The sequence below is a fragment of the Symphalangus syndactylus genome, chromosome 9 (genome assembly GCF_028878055.3).
Source record: "Symphalangus syndactylus isolate Jambi chromosome 9, NHGRI_mSymSyn1-v2.1_pri, whole genome shotgun sequence".
Classification (NCBI taxonomy): domain Eukaryota; kingdom Metazoa; phylum Chordata; class Mammalia; order Primates; family Hylobatidae; genus Symphalangus; species Symphalangus syndactylus.
This window is the reverse complement of record NC_072431.2, coordinates 71,100,119-71,122,001: the sequence shown is the minus strand read 5'-3', so window position 1 is coordinate 71,122,001 and position 21,883 is coordinate 71,100,119. Positions and strand designations below refer to the sequence as shown.

The window sequence follows — 21,883 nt, the reverse complement described above, 5'->3', positions numbered from 1 at the left end:
AGAAATATACTACGAAAAAGGGAAAAAGGATGGCAATTGATTGCCATCCCCAGAGGGAGGGGCCGAGGGTTCGCCCAGTCACCCACAGTGGCATCCTTGCAATGTGCTAGTTACACCGCTCCTCTAAGTCCCTCCCGCACTGGCCCGCTCGGCCCCGCCCCTCCCTGGCCCCTCCCTTCCCCACCCGTGCCCCGCCCCTCTTTCTTCCGGGCTCCACCCTTCGCGCTCGTCGGGCCGCGCCGCGCCGCGCCGCGTCGCGCTGCCTCAGTCTCCGCCCGCCGATCCGGCCTCCCCGGCGGTTGCGCACTCCACCCCCTCCCTCCGCGCCCGCGCGCGCCTTCCCCGCCCCGCCCGCCTCACTCTTTTCGGGGCGGTTGGGCCGCGCGCCTGTGGGGGCGGGGCCCGGAGCAGGCGACCGAGCCAATGGGGCGTGGCGGCGGCGGCGGTGGTGGCGGCGGCGGCGGAGGCGGTGGTGGTAGCGGCGGCGGCTGGGTCGGGCCCCGACGGGCGGCGGCGGCTGAAGTGGAGGCGGAGGGAGGCGGCGGTGGCGGCGGCGGCGGGAAGATGGCGGCGCCCGTCCTGCTGAGAGTGTCGGTGCCGCGGTGGGAGCGAGTGGCCCGGTATGCAGTGTGCGCTGCCGGAATCTTGCTCTCCATCTACGCCTACCACGTGGAGCGGGAGAAGGAGCGGGACCCCGAGCATCGGGCCCTCTGCGACCTGGGGCCCTGGGTGAAGTGCTCCGCCGCCCTTGCCTCCAGGTAGCCGGCTTGGGGGAGTGGGCCGGCAGCGGCCGAGCGGGGTGAGGGCGGAGTCTGGGGGTGGGGAGGGCGCGGCAGGAGCTCAGGCCTGGGGGCGGCAGGGACCGGGCCGCAGGGGGACTGGCGGGGTCGGGTCGGGGCCGGGCTGGGGGCGGCGGCGGGGCGCTCCTGCCCGGGGGGCGGCCTGAGCCCAGGCCGCGGGGCGGAGGTGGCGGGGCCGCGAGGCACCCGGGGAGGGATGAGGTGGCAGAGTGCAGCCGGGTGGCCGGGGCGGACGCGGAGCGGTCGGGCGGGCTGGGGCCGGGCTGGGCAGGAGCGTGAGGGAGCTGCGGAGCGTTGGTCCAGGCTGGCTTGACAGTTTTCCTGGTTCTCGGGAGGCGGGCCGGGGGTGTGGAACCTTGTCCGCCGCACCCGTGAGCCAGCGGCAACCTCTTGTCCCCCCGATCGCTGCAGCCGAGGCTTTGGGGCCGGCCCGGAGACAGGGGGGTTGCGTTTCCCACTGTCTTGCTGGTGCTAGGACAGGTGTTTCCGTGGTCAGGCCTCTGTACTCCAGCGCTAGTGAGAATTTGCAGACTTACTGGGACGGTGACATTTGCTGGCAAACACGAATTTGACCCTACTCTGGAAGAAGATACCAGCACTTAACATATCTGATTTCTTGGATTCCCTCTCGTATATTTCAGTGTGCCAGGAGAAGGAGATGGTCTGAGTTTGGGTCTAGTTTAAGCTTCATTGGAGTAAAGGACAAGAATGTTATGTGTGTGGTGGTGTTTTAGGCATTGGGATGACTTTTAAACGTTGTTGCCTATTAGTATAATAGGATACCTACAACAGATTAAAAACACACGCTTTGCTAAACTGGAGCGATTGGTTTGTGTTACTGATCATTTTAGTTTTTTTTTTTTAATGTAATTGGTTTGTCTGTTATGTTTTATTTTAAGGCATTACATTTTCCTAGGCAAGTTACTTTGAAAAAGGGGGGAATTTACATTTTAAAAGTGGCTGCTTTTTTTTTTAATGGGGAGATTGAAAACATAACAAAAGTCGAAGGAATTATTTCAAAATGGGTAAGTTACGATTTTAATAGAGACTATGTCTGATATTTAGATGTTTGTTAACAGCAGTCACATTTGAGCGATTTCTTCCCCTCCTGTTGATTGGTAAATTGGTATGTATCAGAAATGTATAGCTCACTAGTTTATTTCAACTCATATATTGTTGGTTACATGAACAAGGTAGCATTGGAGTTTCTCTTATTACTGGTTACAAACTTCAGGGAGCTGATCTTTCCACTTAGCCTTTTTCATGGACCAGATACTCTGTCTCATTTGCTCTTAAACCAAAATCCTGTCCTTTTTAGAGGGGAAATAATTATAGGGCCAAATGAAACATTTAAAAAATGCGTTTAAAATGTAGGTATCGGTTTACAGGGGAAAATACATAGATGTGACAAAAAGCTCACAATTGTTGTTGGTTATTCAGAACAAAGTTAATAGGCTGATTAGACCCAGATACACTTTGAGAACCATTGAGTGTCTTTTATGCAAACGTTGTTATGTTATTTCCACTTTCAGAAAGGACTTTTAAACTTACAAGTACCTTCCACCCAAAGTTAGTTGAATGAATAAATATTTAAGGAAAACATTGTGCAGCAGCACGTTTCAAGTATTTTAAGAAACAAGAAGAACTAAAAATGACTTTTGATCCTAGTTTAATATGGAATTTAAGCAGAATTATTACCAATTTTAGATTTTTTTTTTTGAAACAAGTAGTCTATAATAAATGGACCTTTTATTGGGGCATAGAAAGAGTACTTACTGTATGCTTAAGTTCTTTCTTTTTTTTTTTTTTGAGACGGAGTCTTGTTCTTGTCACCCAGGCTGGAGTGCAATGGCATGATCTCGGCTCACTGCAACCCCCGCCTCCCAGGTTCAAGTGATTCTCCTGTCTCAGCCTCCTGAGTAGCTGGGATTGCAGACATCCACCATCATGCCCGGCTAATTTTTGTATTTTTAATAGAGATGGGGTTTCACCATATTGGTCAGGCTGGTCTCGAACTCCTGAGACCTCAGGTAATCCACCCACCTCTGCCTCCCAAAATGCTGGGAAGCAAGCGTGAGCCACCGCGCCTGGCCTGCTTAAGTGCTTAAAATTGACTTTTCTTGGCCGGGCGCAGTGGCTCACGCCTGTAATCCCAGCACTTTGGGAGGCTGGGGCGGGTGGATCATGAGGTCAGGAGTTCAAGACCAGCCTGGCCAACATGGTGAAACCCTGTCTCTACCAAAAATACAAAAATTAGCTGGGTGTAGTTGCATGTGCCTATAGTTCCAGCTACTCGAGAGGCTGAGGCAGGAGAATTGCTTGAACCTGGGAGGCAGAGGTTGCAGTGGGCCAAGACCACACCATTGCACCCTAGCCTGGGCAACAGAATGAGACTCCATCTCAAATAAATAAATAAAATATAAATAAATAATTTTAAAAAATTTACTTTTCTTTAAAAAAGTGTATTTAGCATACACTCTAAATATTCACAGTTATATCCTGCAAGAGCTGTGTGTTTGTGCATAAAACATCAAGTAGCATATTAAAAGTATGTATAAATACATGTAAGACTAAAGGTAACTGGATCTCTTTATAGTTTTAAATGTGAATTTAATATGTTGTGACTGAAAGTGATGTTTCATTGTGTAGCTGTGGACATAAAATAGTTTAACTTAGATGCTTGCCAAAGGAGGGTAGGTAAAAATAAGATTTGCTAATAAGAAGAGTAAATAACTTATTTGCCATGTATACAGTGAAATTAAGAAATTTGTTCAATTTGATCAGCCTGTTTATAAACTACTTGCAAAAATCAAGTAGCTTATAAACTACTCATTTAATAAATGAATTTACGGCCGGGTGCGGTGGCTCACGCCTGTAATCCCAGCACTTTGGGAGGCCGAGGCGGGCGGATCACGAGGTCAGGAGATGGAGACTATCCTGGCTAACACGGTGAAACCCCGTCTCTACTAAAAATACAAAAAATTAGCCGGGCGAGGTGGCAGGCGCCTGTAGTCCCAGCTACAAGGGAGGCTGAGGCAGGAGAATGGCGTGAACCCCGGGGGGCGGAGCCTGCAGTGAGCCAAGATCGCGCCACTGCACTCCAGCCTGGGTGAAAGAGCGAGACTCCGTCTCAAAAAAAAAAAAAAAAAAATGAACTTACAAATCAACTTGTTTTGCAGGTAGTTTATAAGCAGGCTGATCAAAATCACATATGTATATATACATATATAATCACATGTATGTACATATATAGACTCATTTTCTTTTGGAAGTGGGTAGACAAAACATCATTGAAAGTTTTTATTTTGTCAAGCTGAAAGAGACTTTTCTTTTTTTTTATTTTGAGATGGAGTCTTGCTCTGTCGCCTAGGCTGGAGTGCAGTGGCGCGATCTCGACTCACTGCAACCTCCACCTCCCAGGTTCACTCCATTCTCCTGCCTCACCCTCCCGAGTAGCTGGGACTACAGGCGCACGCCACAACGCCCAGCTAATTTTTTAGTATTTTTGGTAGAGACGGGGTTTCACCATGTTAGCCAGGATGGTCTCGATCTCCTGCTCGTGATCCGCCCTCCTCGGCCTCCCAAAGTGCTGGGATTACAGATGTGAGCCACCTCGCCTAGCCTGAAAGAGACTTTAAATGAAAGCTGATTATTGGACACCTCAAGTTAGTTTCTTTTGAGTAGTGATTGCTTTGTAGCAGTAGTACTCAAAGATGTGACTCTTTTAGGAAAAGAAAGTTTGAGCCCAGAGAAAAGTTAACAGATATAAAAGATTCTGAAGAAAGGCATCTTCCAGGATCCAGAGTCAGCACGTGGTTTTGGATTGCTCAAACTCACTTTATTCTCATTTCACAATCCCTAAATGTCTTAATCCAAACACAGTAGTAGAGATTAATGAGAGAATCTTGAGAGGCAGGTGTTATCTGTGTGTAAAGTTCTCTATTATTTTGGGGTGGAATAATGATGGAAAATTTCAGATTTTATATTTCTAAAGAAATATTTCACCGAAATTAGTAGGCTACAATAGAAATGCTGATTTTTCAATTCTACCAGGTACAGCCAATAAAAACAATAACACACCACTGTCTCCTGTCATCATCATTTCATTTAACAAAAGGATATTTCCATTCAAACAATTTGAAAGAACAGAATCTCTCAGAATAAAAGATTTTTAAATGGAATCATTTAGCTATATGGAAAAGTTTACTTTCAGGCCAGCCTGGCCAACATGCTGAAACCCCGTCTCTACTAAAAATACAAAACTAGCTGGGCGTGGTAGCATGCACCTGTAATCCCAGCTACTCGGGAGGCTGAGGCAGGAGAATCACTTGAACCTGGGATGCGGAGGTTGTAGTAAGCCGAGATCACACCATTGCACTCCAGCCTGTGTGACAGAACAAGACTCTGTCTCAAAAAAAAAAAAAAAAAAAAAAGTTTACTTTCGTGTCCTTACTTTTTCCCATTTTCCCATAAATTGGTGAAAACTCTGCTGCAAACCTGCACCAGCCTGCCAGCTAACATTAAGTTAGCAGTCCCTACCCCCTTGGTTTGGTACACTGAGCTCAAATCTAAGGGATCTGGGTGGACTTCCACCTCTCCCAGTTCTTAGACTTGTGGCCTTATCTTCATGGTGCCTCAATTTCTTATGTTAAATAGGGATTTTAACACCTACTTAGGGCCTGGTGCAGTGGCTCACACCTGTAATCCCAGCACTTTGGGACGCTGATACCTGGCAGACCTCTTGAACTCAGGAGTTTCAGACCAGCCTGGGCAATAGGGCAAAACCGTGTCTTTACAAAAAATACAAACGTTAACCGGGCATGGTGGCGCATGCCTGTATTTCCAGCTTCTTGAGAGGCTGAGATGTGAGGATCACTTGAGCCTGAGAGGCTGAGGTCTGCAGTGAGCCATGTTGGTGCCACTGCACTCCACCCTGGGTGGTAGAGAGAGACCCTGTCTCAAAAAAAGAAAAACAAAAACCCTACTTTGCCAGATGAGTGTTATGATGAAAAGTGATACCTGTATGTTCCTGGAATAAAGCCTGTCCTCAGTTATAGCTGTTACCATTGATTGGAGATGTTCTTTTTTTTTCAGTGTTTGATAATAAATGCCTTTAAGTATAAGTTTCTTGTACATACTTGTTTTTACGTTTAAACATTAATTATTTTAAAGTAGTTTATTGCTGACTTCATGGCATAGTATAAAGACGTGTTCATTTAAAACAATTTTGAAGTTGTGCAAGAGAAACTAATATGCAGAATATTCTTTTTTTTTTTTTTTTTTTTTTTTTTTTTGAGATGGAGTCTGCTCTGTCACCCGGACTGGAGTGCAGTGGCATGATCTCAGCTCACTGTAACCTCCACCTCCTGGGTTCAAGCGATTCTCCTACCTCAGCCTCCCAAGTAGCTGGGATTAGAGATGCCCACTAGCATGCCCGGCTAATTTTTATATTTTTAGTAGAGAGAGGGTCTTGCCATGTTGGCCAGGCTGGTCTTGAACTCCTGACCTCAGGGGATCTGCCTGCCTCAGCCTCCCAAAGTGCTGAGATTATAGGCATCAGCCACCATGTCCAGCCATAATATGCAGAATATTATACGTAGGTATTTTCTGTATATTAGACCCACTCTAAGAAGGGTTTCTATGTAAGAATAGTACAAATGATCTGGAAAGGTTAATAGGCTTGACAAATCTATGTTTCTTAAAACTGTAAAAATAGTCCGGTTGTCCTATGGTATATGTATAGAACATATACCATAGGGGATTGGTTCCAGGACCCCTGTTTTTACTGAAATCCTGGCATACTCAAGTCCCCACTGTGGGCCCTGCAGAACCTGAATGTGAAAATTTGGGCCTCCAAATATGCAGGTTTCGGTCTGCATTTGGTTGAAAAAGATCTACATATAAGTGAGCCCATGCAGCTTAAACCCCTGTTGTTCAAGGGTCCACTGCATTTGAAAATCAAGTCCATAAAAAAGTTGCCTTATTTTTACAAAATGTTGGATTACTACCTCTCCCGTATCTTAAAAAAAAAGTACCATCTATTTACTACCCCATTGAGATAATAAAACTTTTAGAATTAGAATAGAACCTAGGGCTGGGCATAGTGGTTCACGCCTGTAATCCCAGCACTTTGGGAGGCTGAGGTGGGTGGATCACCTGAGTTCTGGAGTTCGAGACCAGCCTGGCCAACATGGTGAAACCCCCTGTCTAATAAAAATACAAAAAATTAGCCGGACATGGTGGTGGGCACCTGTGATTCCAGCTACTCGGGAGGCTGAGGCAGGAGGATCGCTTGAACCCGGGAGGTGGAGGTAGCAGTAACTGAGATCGTGCCACTGCACTCCTGCCTGGGCAACAAGAGGGAAACTCTGTCTTAAGAAAAAAAAAAAAATAAGAACCTAGAAGTATTTACTGCTCCTTGCTTTGTCTGAGACTCGGAGGTTAAGTGACTTGCCCAAGATAGCACAGGTAGTAGCAAATTGAGACTTGACACCTGGCTTCCAGAGTGCTTATTTAAAGTCCCCTTTGCACCCCCATTTTAAAAATTAAATTCTTGGCTGGACGCAGTGGCTCATGCCTGTAATCTCAGCACTTTGGGAGGCCGAGGTGGCCGGATCACGAGGTTGGGAGATCAAGACCGTCCTGGCTAACGTGGTGAAACCCTGTCTCTACTAAAAATACAAGGAAAAATTAGCTGGACATGGTGGCACATGCCTGTAGTCCCAGCTACTTGAGAGGCTGAGGCAGGAGAATCACTTGAACCTGGGAGGTGGAGGTTGCAGTGAGCCGAGATCGTGCCACTGCACTCCAGCCTGGGTGACAGAGTGAGACTCTGTCTCAAAAAAAAAAAAAAAAAATTCTTGTCTAGGTAATGCATTCACTGCTTCGGATTTGAAAGATAACAAAGCATGTGCAGTGAAAAGTCTCCTTCATATCCCTTCCACCAAACAGACAGTTCTCCCTCTCAGTAGACCACTGTGAAACATTTCAGAGTCATTTGACACATAGACAAACATCCATGTGACCATGTGATTCCTCCCTTTTTTTAACATGGGAGTATCATGTATGCATCCTGATTGATAGCCTGCTTTTTGCTTGGCATTTGTTCCATTGCTCCCATACTTTAAATGCTTATATTCATATTTAGTGAAATGTTAATAACTGCTAGTACGTAAAAGAGAATTTGTTCTAGTAGTTTTGACTAACCAAGATAAATTTCAGAAATAAAATTCTTAACATTATCATTGTTTCTTGGTATGCAAATTTCAGAAGCAGGTTGAACTGAAAAGAGTCCAAGAGGAATAGAGAAATATCACAAGGAAGTGAATCTGGACTGTAGTAGAGATAAATGTTAATACTTACAGATAATGCTTACTATGTGCTAGGCAGTGTTCTAAATGTTTTACATATATTATTGAAGTCTCTCAACAGTCCTATGAGGCAGGTAGTTTTTATCACCATTTTACAAATGAGAAAACTGAGCCACGCAGACTAACACTTATTCTAACCCAGGCAGTCTGGCTCAAGAGTCAAGCTCTTTACCACTACTCTTTCTGTCTTCCTTTCTTCCCTTCTTTTTTTCTTCCTTTCCCTCCCTCCCTCCTTCTTCCTTTCCTTTCCTTTCTTTTCTCTCTCTTTTCCTTCCTTTCTTTTCTTTCTTTTTCCTTCTTTTTATTTTTCCTTCCTTCCTTCTTTTCTTTATTTTTCCTTCCTTCCTTCTTTTCTTTATTTTTCCTTCCTTCCTCCTTCCTTCCTTGCTTCCTTCCTTCCTTTTCTTTTTCTTTCCTTTTTTTTCCTTTCCTTTCCTTTTTTTTTTTCTTTCTTTTCTTTCTTCTTTCATTTTTTGAGACATTGTCTCACTCTCTGTCCCCAGGCTGAGTGCAGTGGTGCAATCATGGCTCACTGCAGCCTCAACCTCCCTGGGTCAAGTGATCCTCCCACCTCAGCTTCCTGAGTAGCTGGGTCTACAGGTGCACACCCCACCACGCCTAGCTAATTTTTTCTATTTTTCATAGTGACGAGGTCTCACTTTGTTGCCTGAGTTGGTCTTAAACTCCTGGCCTCAAGCAGTCTTCCCACTTGGCCTTCCAAAGTGCTGAGATTACAAGTGTGAGCCACCACGCCCAGGCTTTTACAAACACTACTTTAAATTCCATTTAGATCTAATATTGATAGAGTGATAACCATTATCACCCAGATTTTTAAAATATGCAAACAGTGGTGCCAGTTTTTGTATCTGTGTGACAAAAATATATAGAGTTTGTATTATAGCTTTTACCTGTTTAGAGCACTCTTTGGAAAGGCAGGGAAATTACCGTGAAGGTATTGGTATTCCAGAAGTAAGTTCCTGGAGTGTTTGCCTTCTAAGGTGTGAGGACTTGGTTTGTCACACCCAGTTAGCTAACAGATAGTGTAGTGAGCTGTCCGGAAGACTTAGCAGGTTAGCCTAGGGAGGAAGGAGAAAGGGGTTCTGGGCACTTGGAGGGAAGGGGAGGGAAAAGAGTTTGTTTGAATCTGTCCTAGGTTGGGGTAGCTTTTTCTGAGGGAGGCTTTGTCATGTGGACCTGCTGCATATAAAGACAGCAGAATTGGACCTGAGGTGTGGTGCTAGCTAAAGCGCCACACAGATCTGGGAATTTAAGAGGAGTTCATTTCCTTAATCATTAGGAAGAACTTGAAAGGGTAGCAGACTGTGGTCATTTGAGAAGAATAGCAAGTTGTCATATTTGAATGTAACATACTCAACTGGGTTGGGAAAGAACCAGAATCTAGATCTTGCCCATAACAAGTGCAAAACCAGGTGTTCTTGTAAACCATGTAGTCTTGTAAACACTGGTAAGACATAGCACTGAGTCCTGGGCTTTTCTTCTATAAAGTTATTGTACAGACTGAGGATCCCTAATCCGAAAATCCAAAACCTGAAATGCCCCTGTGAGCATTTCCGTTGAGTGTCATATTGGCACTCAAAGTTTTGGATTTTGGACCATTTCAGATTTTGGACTTTCAGACTTGGGATGCTCAACTGGTATATAATGCACATATTCCCAAATCTGAAAAAATCCCAAATCCAAAGTATTTCAGCTCCAAAGTGTTTCAGATAAGGAATACTCAATTTTTACTAGGCTTGTATTAGATTCCCAGTTTTCAAAATTCGTATCTCAGAATCCCTGTTCTCTGTCAGTGAAACAGGGATTTCATACACCTTTGATTCACATTTTAATGTTTTAAACTTTAAAATATTATAAATGTTTATACACACTCAAATGCATCTCATGCTAAATTTTAATATATTAGAGACAACTGATTTGTACTGCCAGGTTATCTCAAGAGAGTTATACTAAGTGAAAACAAGTGAGAACCCTAAAAGGTTACATACTGTATGATTGCATTTATGTAACATTATTGAAATAACAAAGCTGCAGAGATGGAGAACAGATTTAGTGGCTGCTAGGTGTTAGGAATGGGAGGTGAGGGGTGGTGTGGTTATAAAGTGGTAGCATGAGGGAGCTATGTAGGGATGGAACAGTTCTGTGTCTCAGGTGTGATTATACAAAGCTGCAAATATGATAAAAATTTCATACAACCACACACACACATACTGCATATAAATCCTAGCATACTTAAGTCCCATTCTGCATACAAAACTGGTGAAACCTGAATAAACTCGGGATTATACCAAGGTCAATTTCCTGATGGTGACAGTTGAGTTACATAAGTTATAACATTGGAGGAATTTGGGTGAGGTACTTGGAACCTCCCTGTGTACTTTTTTGTAAATTCCTGTGATTTATAATTATAGTAATTTTAAAATAAAAAGTTGGCCAGGCACGGTGGCTCACGCCTGTAATCCCAGCACTTTGAGAAGCTGAGGCGGATGTGTCACCTGAGGTTAGGAGTTCAAGACCAGCCTGGCCAACATGGTGAAACCCCATCTCTACTAAAAATACAAAAATTAGCTGGGCATGGTAGTGGGTGCCTGTAGTCTGAGCTACCTGGGAGGCTGAGGCAGGAGAATCACTTGAACCTGGGAGGCGGAGGTTGCAGTGAGCTGAGATCATGTCACTGCACTCCAGCCTGAGCGACAGAGCAAACTCTTGTCTCAAGAAAATAAAATAGACTGGGTGCAGTGGCTCACACCTGTAACCCCAGCACTTTGGGAGGCCGAGGCGGGTGGATCACCTGAGGTCAGGAGTTCGAGACCAGCCTGACCAACATGGTGAAACCCCGTCTCTACTAAAAATACAAAATTAGCCAGGCATGGTGGTGCATGCCTGTAATCTTAGCTACTCGGGAGGCTGAGGCAGGAGAGTTGCTTGAACCCAGGAGGTGGAGGTTGCAGTGAGCCAAGGTCATGCCGTTGCACTCCAGCCTGGGCAACAAGAGTGAAACTCCGTCTCAAAAAATAATAATAATAAAATAAAAAGTAAAAAAGCAAAAAAAAAAACAAAAAACCCAGTGCATTTAGAATATTTGAGAGAAAATAAACAAAAAGAAGAAAATGTAAATTATCTATAATGCTTACACTCAGGACAACAATCCTTGGAATAGAGTGTCTCACTTTCTGTATAGAATTGAAACTTTTAAAATGCCATTTTATTTTTTAATTAAAATTTTTTCTTTCCTTTTTTTTCCTCCTCAGAGTTAGAAAGGATAAAAATGTTATTGATTAGTAAGACTGTAGCTTTATGTTGATATTTTGAAATTTTAGGCTAGTGCTTGTTTGTTCATGTAACATTATATAAGCACATTCAGTACTATTAGAACTGTTGCATTATGCGATGACGTGACTGCGTGATGCATATATCAGGATTAGTACATATTGTAAAGTTTTAATTTTTTACCAAAATGTTTACGACTACCAAGTATTCATTCCTTAACACTATTACAGAATTAATTTAGAAATGTTTTACTTTTAAAACTTCTGGACCGATGTAATTAAATCCTTAGATAGCGTTAATGTACTATTTAAAAAACACACACAAAACATTATCATTTGCAAAACATGCTTTATCATTTATTCATCTTTGCGAATCAGGTTTTTCTTGATACCATGCCATTAAAACAAAACAAATTTTACATAAGATTGCCCAATCATCCATAATTTAAAGTTGGTGTTCATCAGAAGAATTTTATTGTTCTCATTATACATGTTATACATTTGAGCTTTGTTTTTTTTTTTTGGAGTTGGAGTCTCACTCTGTCACCCAGGCTGGAATGCAGTGGTGCCATCTCGGCTCACTGCAACCTCCACCTCCCAGCTTCAAGCGATTTTCCTGCCTCAGCCTCCTAAGTAGCTGGAACTACAGGCATGTGCCACCAGGCCTGGCTAATTTTTTTTGTGTGTATATTTTTAGTAGAGACGGGGTTTCACCATGTTGGTCAGGCTCGTCTCGAACTCCTGACCTCAAATGATCCATCCCCCCCTTGGCCTCCCAAAGTGCTGGAATTACAGGCATGAGCCACCACACCCGGCCACATTTGAGCTTTAAAATACATTGATAGAATAAAATACTGCTTTAATCTTTTTTTTTTTTTTTTTTTTTTTTTTTTTGAGATGGAGTTTCACTCTTTCACCCAGGCTGGAGTGCAGTGGCGGGATCTTGGCTCACTGCAACCTCTGCCTTCCAGTTTCAAGTGATTCTCCTGCCTCAGGCTCCCGAGTAGCTGAGATTACAGGCACCCGCCACCAAACCTGGCTAATTTTTGTATTGTTAGTAGAGACGGGGTTTCACCATGTTGGCCAGGCTGGTCTCGACCTCCTGACCTCGTGATCTGCCCGCCTCGGCCTCCCAAAGTGCTGGGATTACAGGTGCGAGCCACCACACCCAGCCTAATCTGTTTCTTATGTTATAGATGCACATAAAATTTCATTTAGAAAAATGTTCTTGTACTACAATATTTAAAGCTATTGAATTATGATTCATAAGTTTTATTTTGTAGTTAGCATCTCTAACCAGGTGAATTTCAGGGACACTGTTGGCTGTCTTGTGATTACCGATCCTTTTAAAAACTCATTGTATTTGTGAAGTAAAGTAGTATAAAATCTATGACAAAATCGGGAATTAAAGTAGACAGTATACTCAACTCCACTGTGTTTAAAGAGTTTGATTAATTTCTATGCATTGTGCCAGTGGTTAAGATCTGGGACTCTAGAGTCAACCTGAGTTGAAATCTTGGCTCTGTCACTTGATCTCTTGTCTCAGTTTCTTCCTCCATAAAATGAGGGTAGTAATATTGTTAACTCATAGGATTATTGTGAACATGAAGTGTACCAGTACATGTAAATAGTCCTGGTGTCTGGCATAAAGGTACTCATAAAACATAGTTACTATCATTTTAGAACATGGTTTAGATCTTACTGTATGTTTAATTTGTCTTTTCCTCACTTAACATATCACAGCTGAGCACGGTGGCCATAATCCCAGCACTTTGGGAGGCTGAGGCAGGTGGATCATCTGAGGTTAGGAGTTTGAGACCAGCCTGGCCAACGTGGTGAAACCCCGTCTCTACTAAAACTACAAAAATTAGCTAGGCGTGGTAATGCACACTGATGGTCCCAGCTACTTGGGAGGCTGAGGCAGGAGAATTGCTTGAACTGGGGAGGCAGAGGTTGCAGTGAGCTGAGATCATGCCATTGTACTTCAGCCTGGGCGACAGAGTGAGACTGTCTCAAAAACAAGAAAATATTACCACCATTTTTCTATGTTGTTAAAAATTCCACCAGCAGTGGAAGAGAATATTAGGTGCCCTGTGCCGTTGCCAAATTGGACATTCTCATTTTTTAGATATTTGCCAATATGATATATGAAAATTGTCATGTTATTGTTTTGATTTGCATTTTCCCTAAGCATCAGCAAGATTTAATGGTTTCACATTTAAAAAATTTATTTTTTAATTTAGAATCACCTTGTTTGATAATGAGGTTTTCATGTTTTTATTAACTGTGTTTCTTCTCCTGCCTGGATAAATTTTAGAATTTTTCACATTGATTTAGACGAATGCTAGTACAAAGGTTTTCTCAAGTCTATGATAATTTTAATGATTTTTCTTGGTAATTTTTGTCTGTAGATTCAAGTTCAGACAGGCATTTCCCATTCTGATATCGTGTAAATATATGTAATTTGTTAGTTCTGAAAAACATGACTTCTTTAATCTCCTAGAATGTAGTTTACTGGGTGTTACATGAGTCTACAACATAATTTTTGTACAGACAAAAATTTTGCATTTCTTCTGGATATTGCCTGTTCATACCTTTGCCCATTTTTTCCCTTTCTAGGTTGTTTATCTTTTCTTCTTATTGCTTTGTAGGAGTTCTTTAGATATCACAATGGTTAATCTTTTGTTATATGTGTTACACATTTTCTCTTCATTTGTTATTTGTCTTTTAATTTTGTTTATGGTGTCTTTATATAGAAGTTTTAACTTAGGTGGTCAGATCTTTCACTTAAAAAAATTCTTCATTATTCAACTGGAAAATCTTTCACATATTTATAGTTTTTTTTTTTTTTCTGGTTTAGCAAAATCTCTAGCATCCCAAGATTGTCTTTAAAAAATTTTCATATATTTTATGTGAAAAAATTTTTTTCACACTGAGCTCTTTTAGTTTGTATGGAATTTCCTTTTGTGTCTAGTGTAAGGGTAGGGATCTAAATTTTTCTTAAATGGATAGGCTTTTGCCTATCTCGGTTCATTGACTTGTTCATATTTCAAATGCCACAAGGCTTTCCTGCATACATAAGGCCTCTTTCTGGATTCTCAGTTCTGTTCCAGTGACAGGTCTGTCTGTGTTTATTCCATTACCACCCCTCCCCCGTGGCTTTTTATAGAAGTTTGATATCTGATAGGGCAAATATGCTCATTTTCAAATTTTTCTTTGCTATTCTCATGAATTTACTGTTTCCGGTGAATTTTGGAATAATTTTGATGAGTTCTAAGACAAATCCCACCGAGATTTTGATTAGAATTGTGCTAAATTTATAGATGAATATGGGAAGGAGTCAGTTCTCACTAGCAGGTCTTTCCATCAAGGAGCATATTGTATCTGTTTATTCTGGAGTTGCCTCTCTGATAATGGTTTTAACCTAGATGCTCATTATGGCATTGTTTTGTTCTAAACACATGTATTACAAAGATAGTATTAGAGTAAATTAGTTGAGGGAAAAGCCTTATATCATCTATCCCTGTTTTCATTTCTCTTTTCACCTTTACTTTTGGTCTAAAGAGACTATCATGATATATGGTATATGTATACTCAGGTTCTTGTAATAATCGGCAGTATATTATGATCTCTTTTTCTTGTAGTCATTAATTTAATGATTAAGGACCATTTAATCAAGTTGATAACTGTACTTAATTAACTCTTATTGTTAGATTTGAAGGATGTTTCCAGTTTCTGAGGGTACACATTAAGATAGTGCCTATACTTTTGTTTTATTTGAAAAATGTTTCAGGAGGAGTTGTTTTATTTTTTCGAAAAACGTCTTTGAGGTAATACGTAATTGTTGTGAAAATTTCATACAATATCGTAGCATGTAAAGAAGAAAGTGCCTTTTGAGAAGGTGAGAGTTTTGTTTTTTTGTTTTTTGTTTTTTTTGAGATGGAGTCTCGCTCTGTCGCCCAGGCTGGAGTGCAGTGGTGCGATCTCGGCTCACTGCAACCTCCGCCTCCCGGGTTCACGCCGTTCTCCTGCCTCAGCATCCCGAGTAGCTGGGACTACAGGCGCCCGCCACCACGCCCGGCTAATTTTTTGTATTTTTAGTAGAGACGGGGTTTCACCGTGTTAGCCAGGATGGTCTCAATCTCCTGACCTTGTGATCCACCCATCTTGGCCTCCCAGAGTGCTGGGATTACAAGTATGAGCCACTGCGCCCCGCCAAGTTTTTTTTTTGTTTTGTTTTGTTTTTTTTCCGAGACAGACTCTTACTCTGTCGCCCAAGCTGGAGTGCAGTGGCATGATCTTGGCTCACTGAAACCTCTTCATCCCAGGTTCAAGCTATTCTCCTGCCTCAGCCTCTCAAGTAGCTGGGATTACAGGTGCACACCACCACCTCTGGCTAATTTTATGTATTTGTAATAGAGACTGGGTTTCACCATGTTAGCCAGGATGGTCTCAATCTCCTGACTTCATGATCTACCCGCCTCAGCCTCCCAAAGTGCTGGGATTACAGGCATGAGCCACCATGCCCAGCCGGGAAGGTGAGAGTTTTGTTCTCCAAACTTTCAGTTATTGGAGTGCCTCCTTGTTACTTTTGCCATATGCTTGTATCATCTGTACTATTAATTCGTAACAGTTTTCTTAAAATTTACTAAAGAAAACCAAAAATCCTTAGAGATAAGAGCTGTGAACTCATACATTGATGTATATTAGATAAATACATGATGTTGATATTATGTACATTGCTGTATATTAAATAAATATAACATTGATGCATATTAAATCAATGAGTTTTTCAAAAGTATGTATACTTTATGACACACTGGCACAGTGAGTGGAAGTGTAGGTTCTGAAATCAAGGTTTGGTGGTTTTAGATCCTAATTGTGCTATCTCCTCCCTCAGTGATACTAGATAATAAACTTAAGTCTCCACTTCCATTTTATTTGTTAAATGAGGTTAGTATGCCACCTGCCTTGTAAGGTTATTGTAAAATTAAACAGCAAGTGTACAAGCAGTCAGCACAGCCCTAGTACATAGGTGTTGCACTACTACTAGCTATCATTCAATAGAATAATTTGTAAATACCTCGCGCCTCCTTCAAAGTTAGTTCTCACACAAGCATCTCATTTTTAAAGTGTTTACATAGTATTCATTGTAAGAATGTATTGTGATTTATGAAACAGCCTTTTTTAATTTTGTTTTTTTTCTGTCATTTAAAAAAAAAAAAGCAACGAATAACAGGATTGCTTCCTAATATGTATCACCATATTTCCCTCCCAAAGGACTGTACTAATTTGCTGTTCTGTCAGTTTTTTTTATCACTTTATCACTTTAATAATAGTGAGGGGTGATAGTGGGTTTAAAAATAAAAGTTGTTTTTGTTTTAGTTAACATTTTATTATTCACCAGCCATTAAGGAGCACATTAATTACTATTTATTCTTTCTTGTTGAATCTGTGCAATTTTCTGAGAAGTAGGTAAACCCGCCCCTGTGTGTGTATGTGTCTGTGTGTGTGAGATACAATTTGTGTGGTGCTAGAAATTGAGAAATTATGGTAATTTCTTATTATTCTGGTCAGGGATCCCTGGAATATCAAAATTGTCTGCAATCTATAGCCACTGTTTTCAAGTCTATAGCGTCCCTGGAAGAAACATTTATATTAAATATTTGCACTGACAAATGGACAACAAAAGGACTCTACATTTTATTCTTAACTAGGACTTGGGCACCAAACTCCAGGTTAGAAGACTGGAATGAACCCAGCTGGTTCAGGTGGAAATGCTGTTTTTTTGGAATCTAGTTAAGCTTAAATTGTTTCAAACTAAAGCAGGCCATGAGATGAACCCTTTTCATCTTCCCAGTTCTCAAACACACTGAGATCTTCACCACATTTCACTCCTTTCTGTCAGTTGCCCCAGGTCATGTAACCAGAGTGAGCCCATTTGCCCTGGCTGACTGCTGATCTGGCCTTGGACACCTGCCCTGGCCTCTTCTACCCAAGTTGTAGGTTTGGCCCTGGCTCTCCCTTACTGCGGGGGTGTGGGGGGTGCAAGGGGGAGTGACAACCTTCTTAACCACTTCAATCACGTGAGAGAAGCAGAAAAGTGAGGTCGCATCTGTGTGCTGACCTTTTAACAGTGATGCTTCCCAGTAGCACTCAGACCCAATCAGTGTTCTCACATCTGCCTTCCTCCTTCCTGAGAATTAGGAGAAAGAAGAGCTCAGCCTTGATTTCTTACCTGAAAAGACAGCACATAAAAACTTGCAGCCATTCTCAGAAGTATTGGTTTTCTGTTGGGTTGTTGCTTGTGTCAAGTCAGCCAGAAAGAGGTAGAGTAAAAACTGGCCTGCTGAGTAGTAAACATAATCCATGGCCCCCCCAACCCTCCAACTACACATCAACCTGCAGGGAGTTACTTCTTACTCTTGAGACGCTCTTTCGTCTTGCTTAATAGTTCGTGACAGTTCTTCATTTTCCTTCTACCACTCTCAATTTTTTTTTTTTTTTTTTTTTTTTTTTGCTGGCTTATTCTCCTGTATCTGGCCATTGAATGTTGATGTCCCACCAAGCAGCCTTAGGCCCTTCTGTCATTCTTCTTTCCCTTAACAGTCACAGCCATGTCCATGGTTTCACTCATGGGCGAATCCAACATTTTTATCTCTACCCCAACCTCTGCTGTTGAGTACTCCATTTGCTAGTATCTAATTGCCTACTAGACATCTCTACTTGGATGTCCCAAAACTAATAAATTCAGTATGTCCAAGATTTATTTCATACTCTTCCTCCAAAAATGCTGTTGGCTATCTCAGTGAAAGCCATCACCACCTAAGCAATTGTGCAAGTCAGAAACCTGGGACTTGTCCATGATTCTTTCTCTTCCTTCCCTCCCCCACCAAATTCAATCAATCACCAGGCCCCATTGATTGTTTTTCACCTTCTTTTATTGTGAACTATAACATACAGAAAAATCATTGAGTGGTGCATCTTTTTGTTGTTGTAATAACCAAAGTATAACCCTGTAACCAACATTCTGGTCATTAAATAGACCAATGCCAGCACTCCAGAAAGCCCTCCCTTAACTTTCCCCTAATCAACTATATGCGTCCCCCTTCTCAAAAGTTACCTCTGTCCTGACTTTTATGAGAATCATTTTCTTACTTTTCTAAGATCGCAACCTAAACTTGGTAGTTTGGTTTTGCTATTTGAACTTTATATAAATGGAACCGTTTAGTTTGTTTTCTTTACTTGGCTGCTTTCACTCAGTGTCATTTTGTGAGATTCACCTGTGTTTTATGGAGCTGTAGTTTGTGCATTAGTCATTGCTGAATAATACTCTATTATGAATATAACACAATTCATTCTCTCTTTTTGTTTTTGTTTTTGGAGACTGAGTTTCACTCTTGTCACCCAGGCTGGAGTGCAATGGCATGATCTCAGTTCACTGCAGCCTCTGCTTCCTGAGTTCAAGCCATTCTCCTGCCTCAGCCTCCCAGGTAGCTGGGACTATAGGTGCAGACCACCACACCCAGCTAATTTTTTTTTTTTTTTTTTGGGGACAGAGTCTTGCTCTGTTGCCCAGGCTGGAGTGCAGTGGTGCGATCTCGGCTTACTGCAAGCCCCACCTCCCGGGTTCACGCCATTCTCCTGCCTCAGCCTCCCGAGTAACTAGGACGACAGGCTCCCGCCACCACATCCAGCTAATTTTTTTTGTATTTTTAGTAAAGACGGGGTTTTACCTTGTTAGCCAGGGTGGTCTCTATCTCCTGACCTCGTGATCCACCCACCTCGGCCTCCCAAAGTGCTGAGATTACAGGCGTGAGCCACCGCACCCGGCCCCTAATTATTGTCTTTTTAGTAGAGACGGCATTTCACCATGTTGGCCAGGCTGATCTCGAACTCCTCACCTCAGGTGATCTACCTGCCTTGGCCTCCCAAAGTGCTGGGATTACAGACGTGAGCCACCACACCCAGCCTTCACTCTTTTTGATTGATATTTGTCTCCAGTTTGCAGCAATTATGAATACTGCAGCTATAAACTTTTTTTTTTTTTCGAGACGGAGTCTCACTCTGTTGCCCAGGCTGGAGTGCAGTGGCGCAATCTCAGCTCACTGCAAGCTCCTCCTCCTGGGTTCACGCCATTCTCCTGCCTCAGCCTCTCCGAGTAGCTGGGACTACAGGCGCCCGCCACCACGCCCGGCTAATTTTTTGTATTTTTTTTAGTAGAGACGGGGTTTCACCGTGGTCTCGATCTCCTGACCTCGTGATCCGCCCGCCTCAGCCTCCCAAAGTGCTGCGATTACAAGCGTGAGCCACCGCGCCCAGCAGCTATAAACGTTTTTGTATATCTTCAGTTTTACTTGGTAATGCCAGACTGTTTTCCAAAGTGGTTGCACTAGTTTAGATTCCTACCAACAATATGTGAGAATTCCTGTTTATCCACCTCTTTGCCAAGGCTTAGAATTGTCAGTCTGCTAAATTTTATTAACCGTTCTGGTAGGTACATAATGGGTTTTTTTGTGTGTAACTGAGGTATATGTCATACACAATAAAAACAAAAATGTACAGCCTGAAGAGTATTTTACCTATAAATCTATCTATAACCACTACCCAGATGAAGATATAGAATATTTCCATCACCCCGGAAAGTTCTCTCATGGTAATTTCCAGAAAGAAGGTGCTATTCTAACCACACTGTTTTGACTTTGGCCACTATACATGCGTTTGGCTTGTTTTTGAGCTTCATATAAATGGGCTCAGACAGTATGGACTCTGCTGTGTCTGGCTTCTTTTGCCCAGCATAATTGTTTTTTTTTGTTTTTTTTTTGTTTGTTGGTTTGTTTGTTTTTTGCAATTTATCCAACTTGGTGGTGGTATCAGTTACTCTTTTTTTCTTGCTGAGTTCTGTTATATGATTATATTACCCTTTGTTTATTCATTTTCTTATTGATTGTTTCTAGGTTTTGGCTATTGTGAATTAAGTTGCTATGAATATTCTCATATATACTCATTTCTCTTGTGTATATATCTAGGAGTAGATTTCTGGGTCATGGGATAGGTGAGTGTTTAACTTTATTAGAGACGACAGAACAGTTTCCCAAAGTGGTTGTACTAATTAACACTCCACTTTGGTTTTAATTTGCATTTCCCTGATTACTAATGAAGTTGAGCAGCCTTTTATATGTTTTTCGGCCATTTGGATATCTTCTCTGTGAAGAGCTCATTGAAGTCTTTTGGCTAATATTCTGGTAGGTGTTCTTTGTTTTATTGGTTTGTATAAGGGATAAATATATTGATCCCCTCCCCTCCCTGCCCCATACCTGTGTTGCATATATCTATTACTAGCTGGTGGCCAGCCTTTGCTTTTTATTCTCTTAAAGGTGTCTCTTCACTAACAGAATTTTTTTTATTTTTATTTTTAATTATTATGGATACATAATAGCCATACATATTTATGGGGTAGATGTGGTATTTTGATGCAAGCATAGAATGCATGGTTATCAAATTAGGGTAGAGTACCCCATCACCTGAAGCATTTATCATTTCTTCATGTTAGGAATATTCCAATTCTAGTCTTTTAGTCATTTTGAAATATAAAATAAATTATTGTTAACTGTAGTTGCCCTATTGTGGTACTGAACACTAGACTTACTCATTCTTTTTAACTGTATTTTTGTGCCCAGTCACCAATCCCTCTTTATTTCCCCCTTCCCTTCCTGTCGTCTACTCTATCTACATGGGTTCAATTTTTTTTTCTTTAATTCCCACATATGGGTGAGAACATGCAATGTTCGTCTTTCTGTGCCTGGCTTATTTCTCTTAACATAATGTCCTCCAGTTTTATCCATGTTGTTGAAAATGACAAGATTGCATTCATTCTGATGGCTGAACAGTACTGCATTGTGTATAAGTGCCACATTTTCTTTATCCATTCGCCTGTTGATGGACACTTAGGTTAATTCCATATTTTGGCTATTGTGAATAGTGCTGCAATAAACATGGGAGTGCAGAAATCTCTTTGATACACCAATTTCCTTTCTTTTGGTTGTATACCCAGTAGCGGGATTGCTGGATCACACGGTAGTTCTATTTCTAGTTTTTTTGAGGAACCTCCACATAGCGATTGTACTAATTTACATTACCAACAACAGTGTACAAGGGTTCCCCTTTTTCTACATCCTCACCATCATCTCATCCATTTAAACTGGAGTGAGACGATATCTCATTGTAGTTTTGATTTGCATTTCTCTGATTAACGGAAATTCTTAATTTTAATGTAGTTGAATGTTTCTGCCTTTTCCTTTGTAATTGGGGGTTTTTGTATCCTGGTGTGAAGATAATCTACATTATTTTCTGTTACTGTTTTGCCTTTCTCATTTAGATCAACAATCTGTGGAATTTTTGTGTGTGTGGTGTGAGATGGGGTCAG

At 41.8% G+C, this 21,883-nt stretch overlaps 1 protein-coding gene across 1 annotated transcript in view; it reads left to right on the top strand.

Moving 5' to 3' along the window:
* The first annotated feature begins 265 nt into the window (after positions 1 to 265).
* Positions 266 to 21,883, top strand: part of LOC129489831 (vitamin K epoxide reductase complex subunit 1-like protein 1) — an 85,877-nt gene continuing 64,259 nt past the window's right edge. Inside the window, exon 1 of the mRNA XM_055293013.2 lies at positions 266 to 758. Coding sequence (XP_055148988.1) covers positions 424 to 758 — 335 coding nt within the window. The 5' untranslated portion in view covers positions 266 to 423. The remainder of the gene's footprint in view (positions 759 to 21,883) is intronic.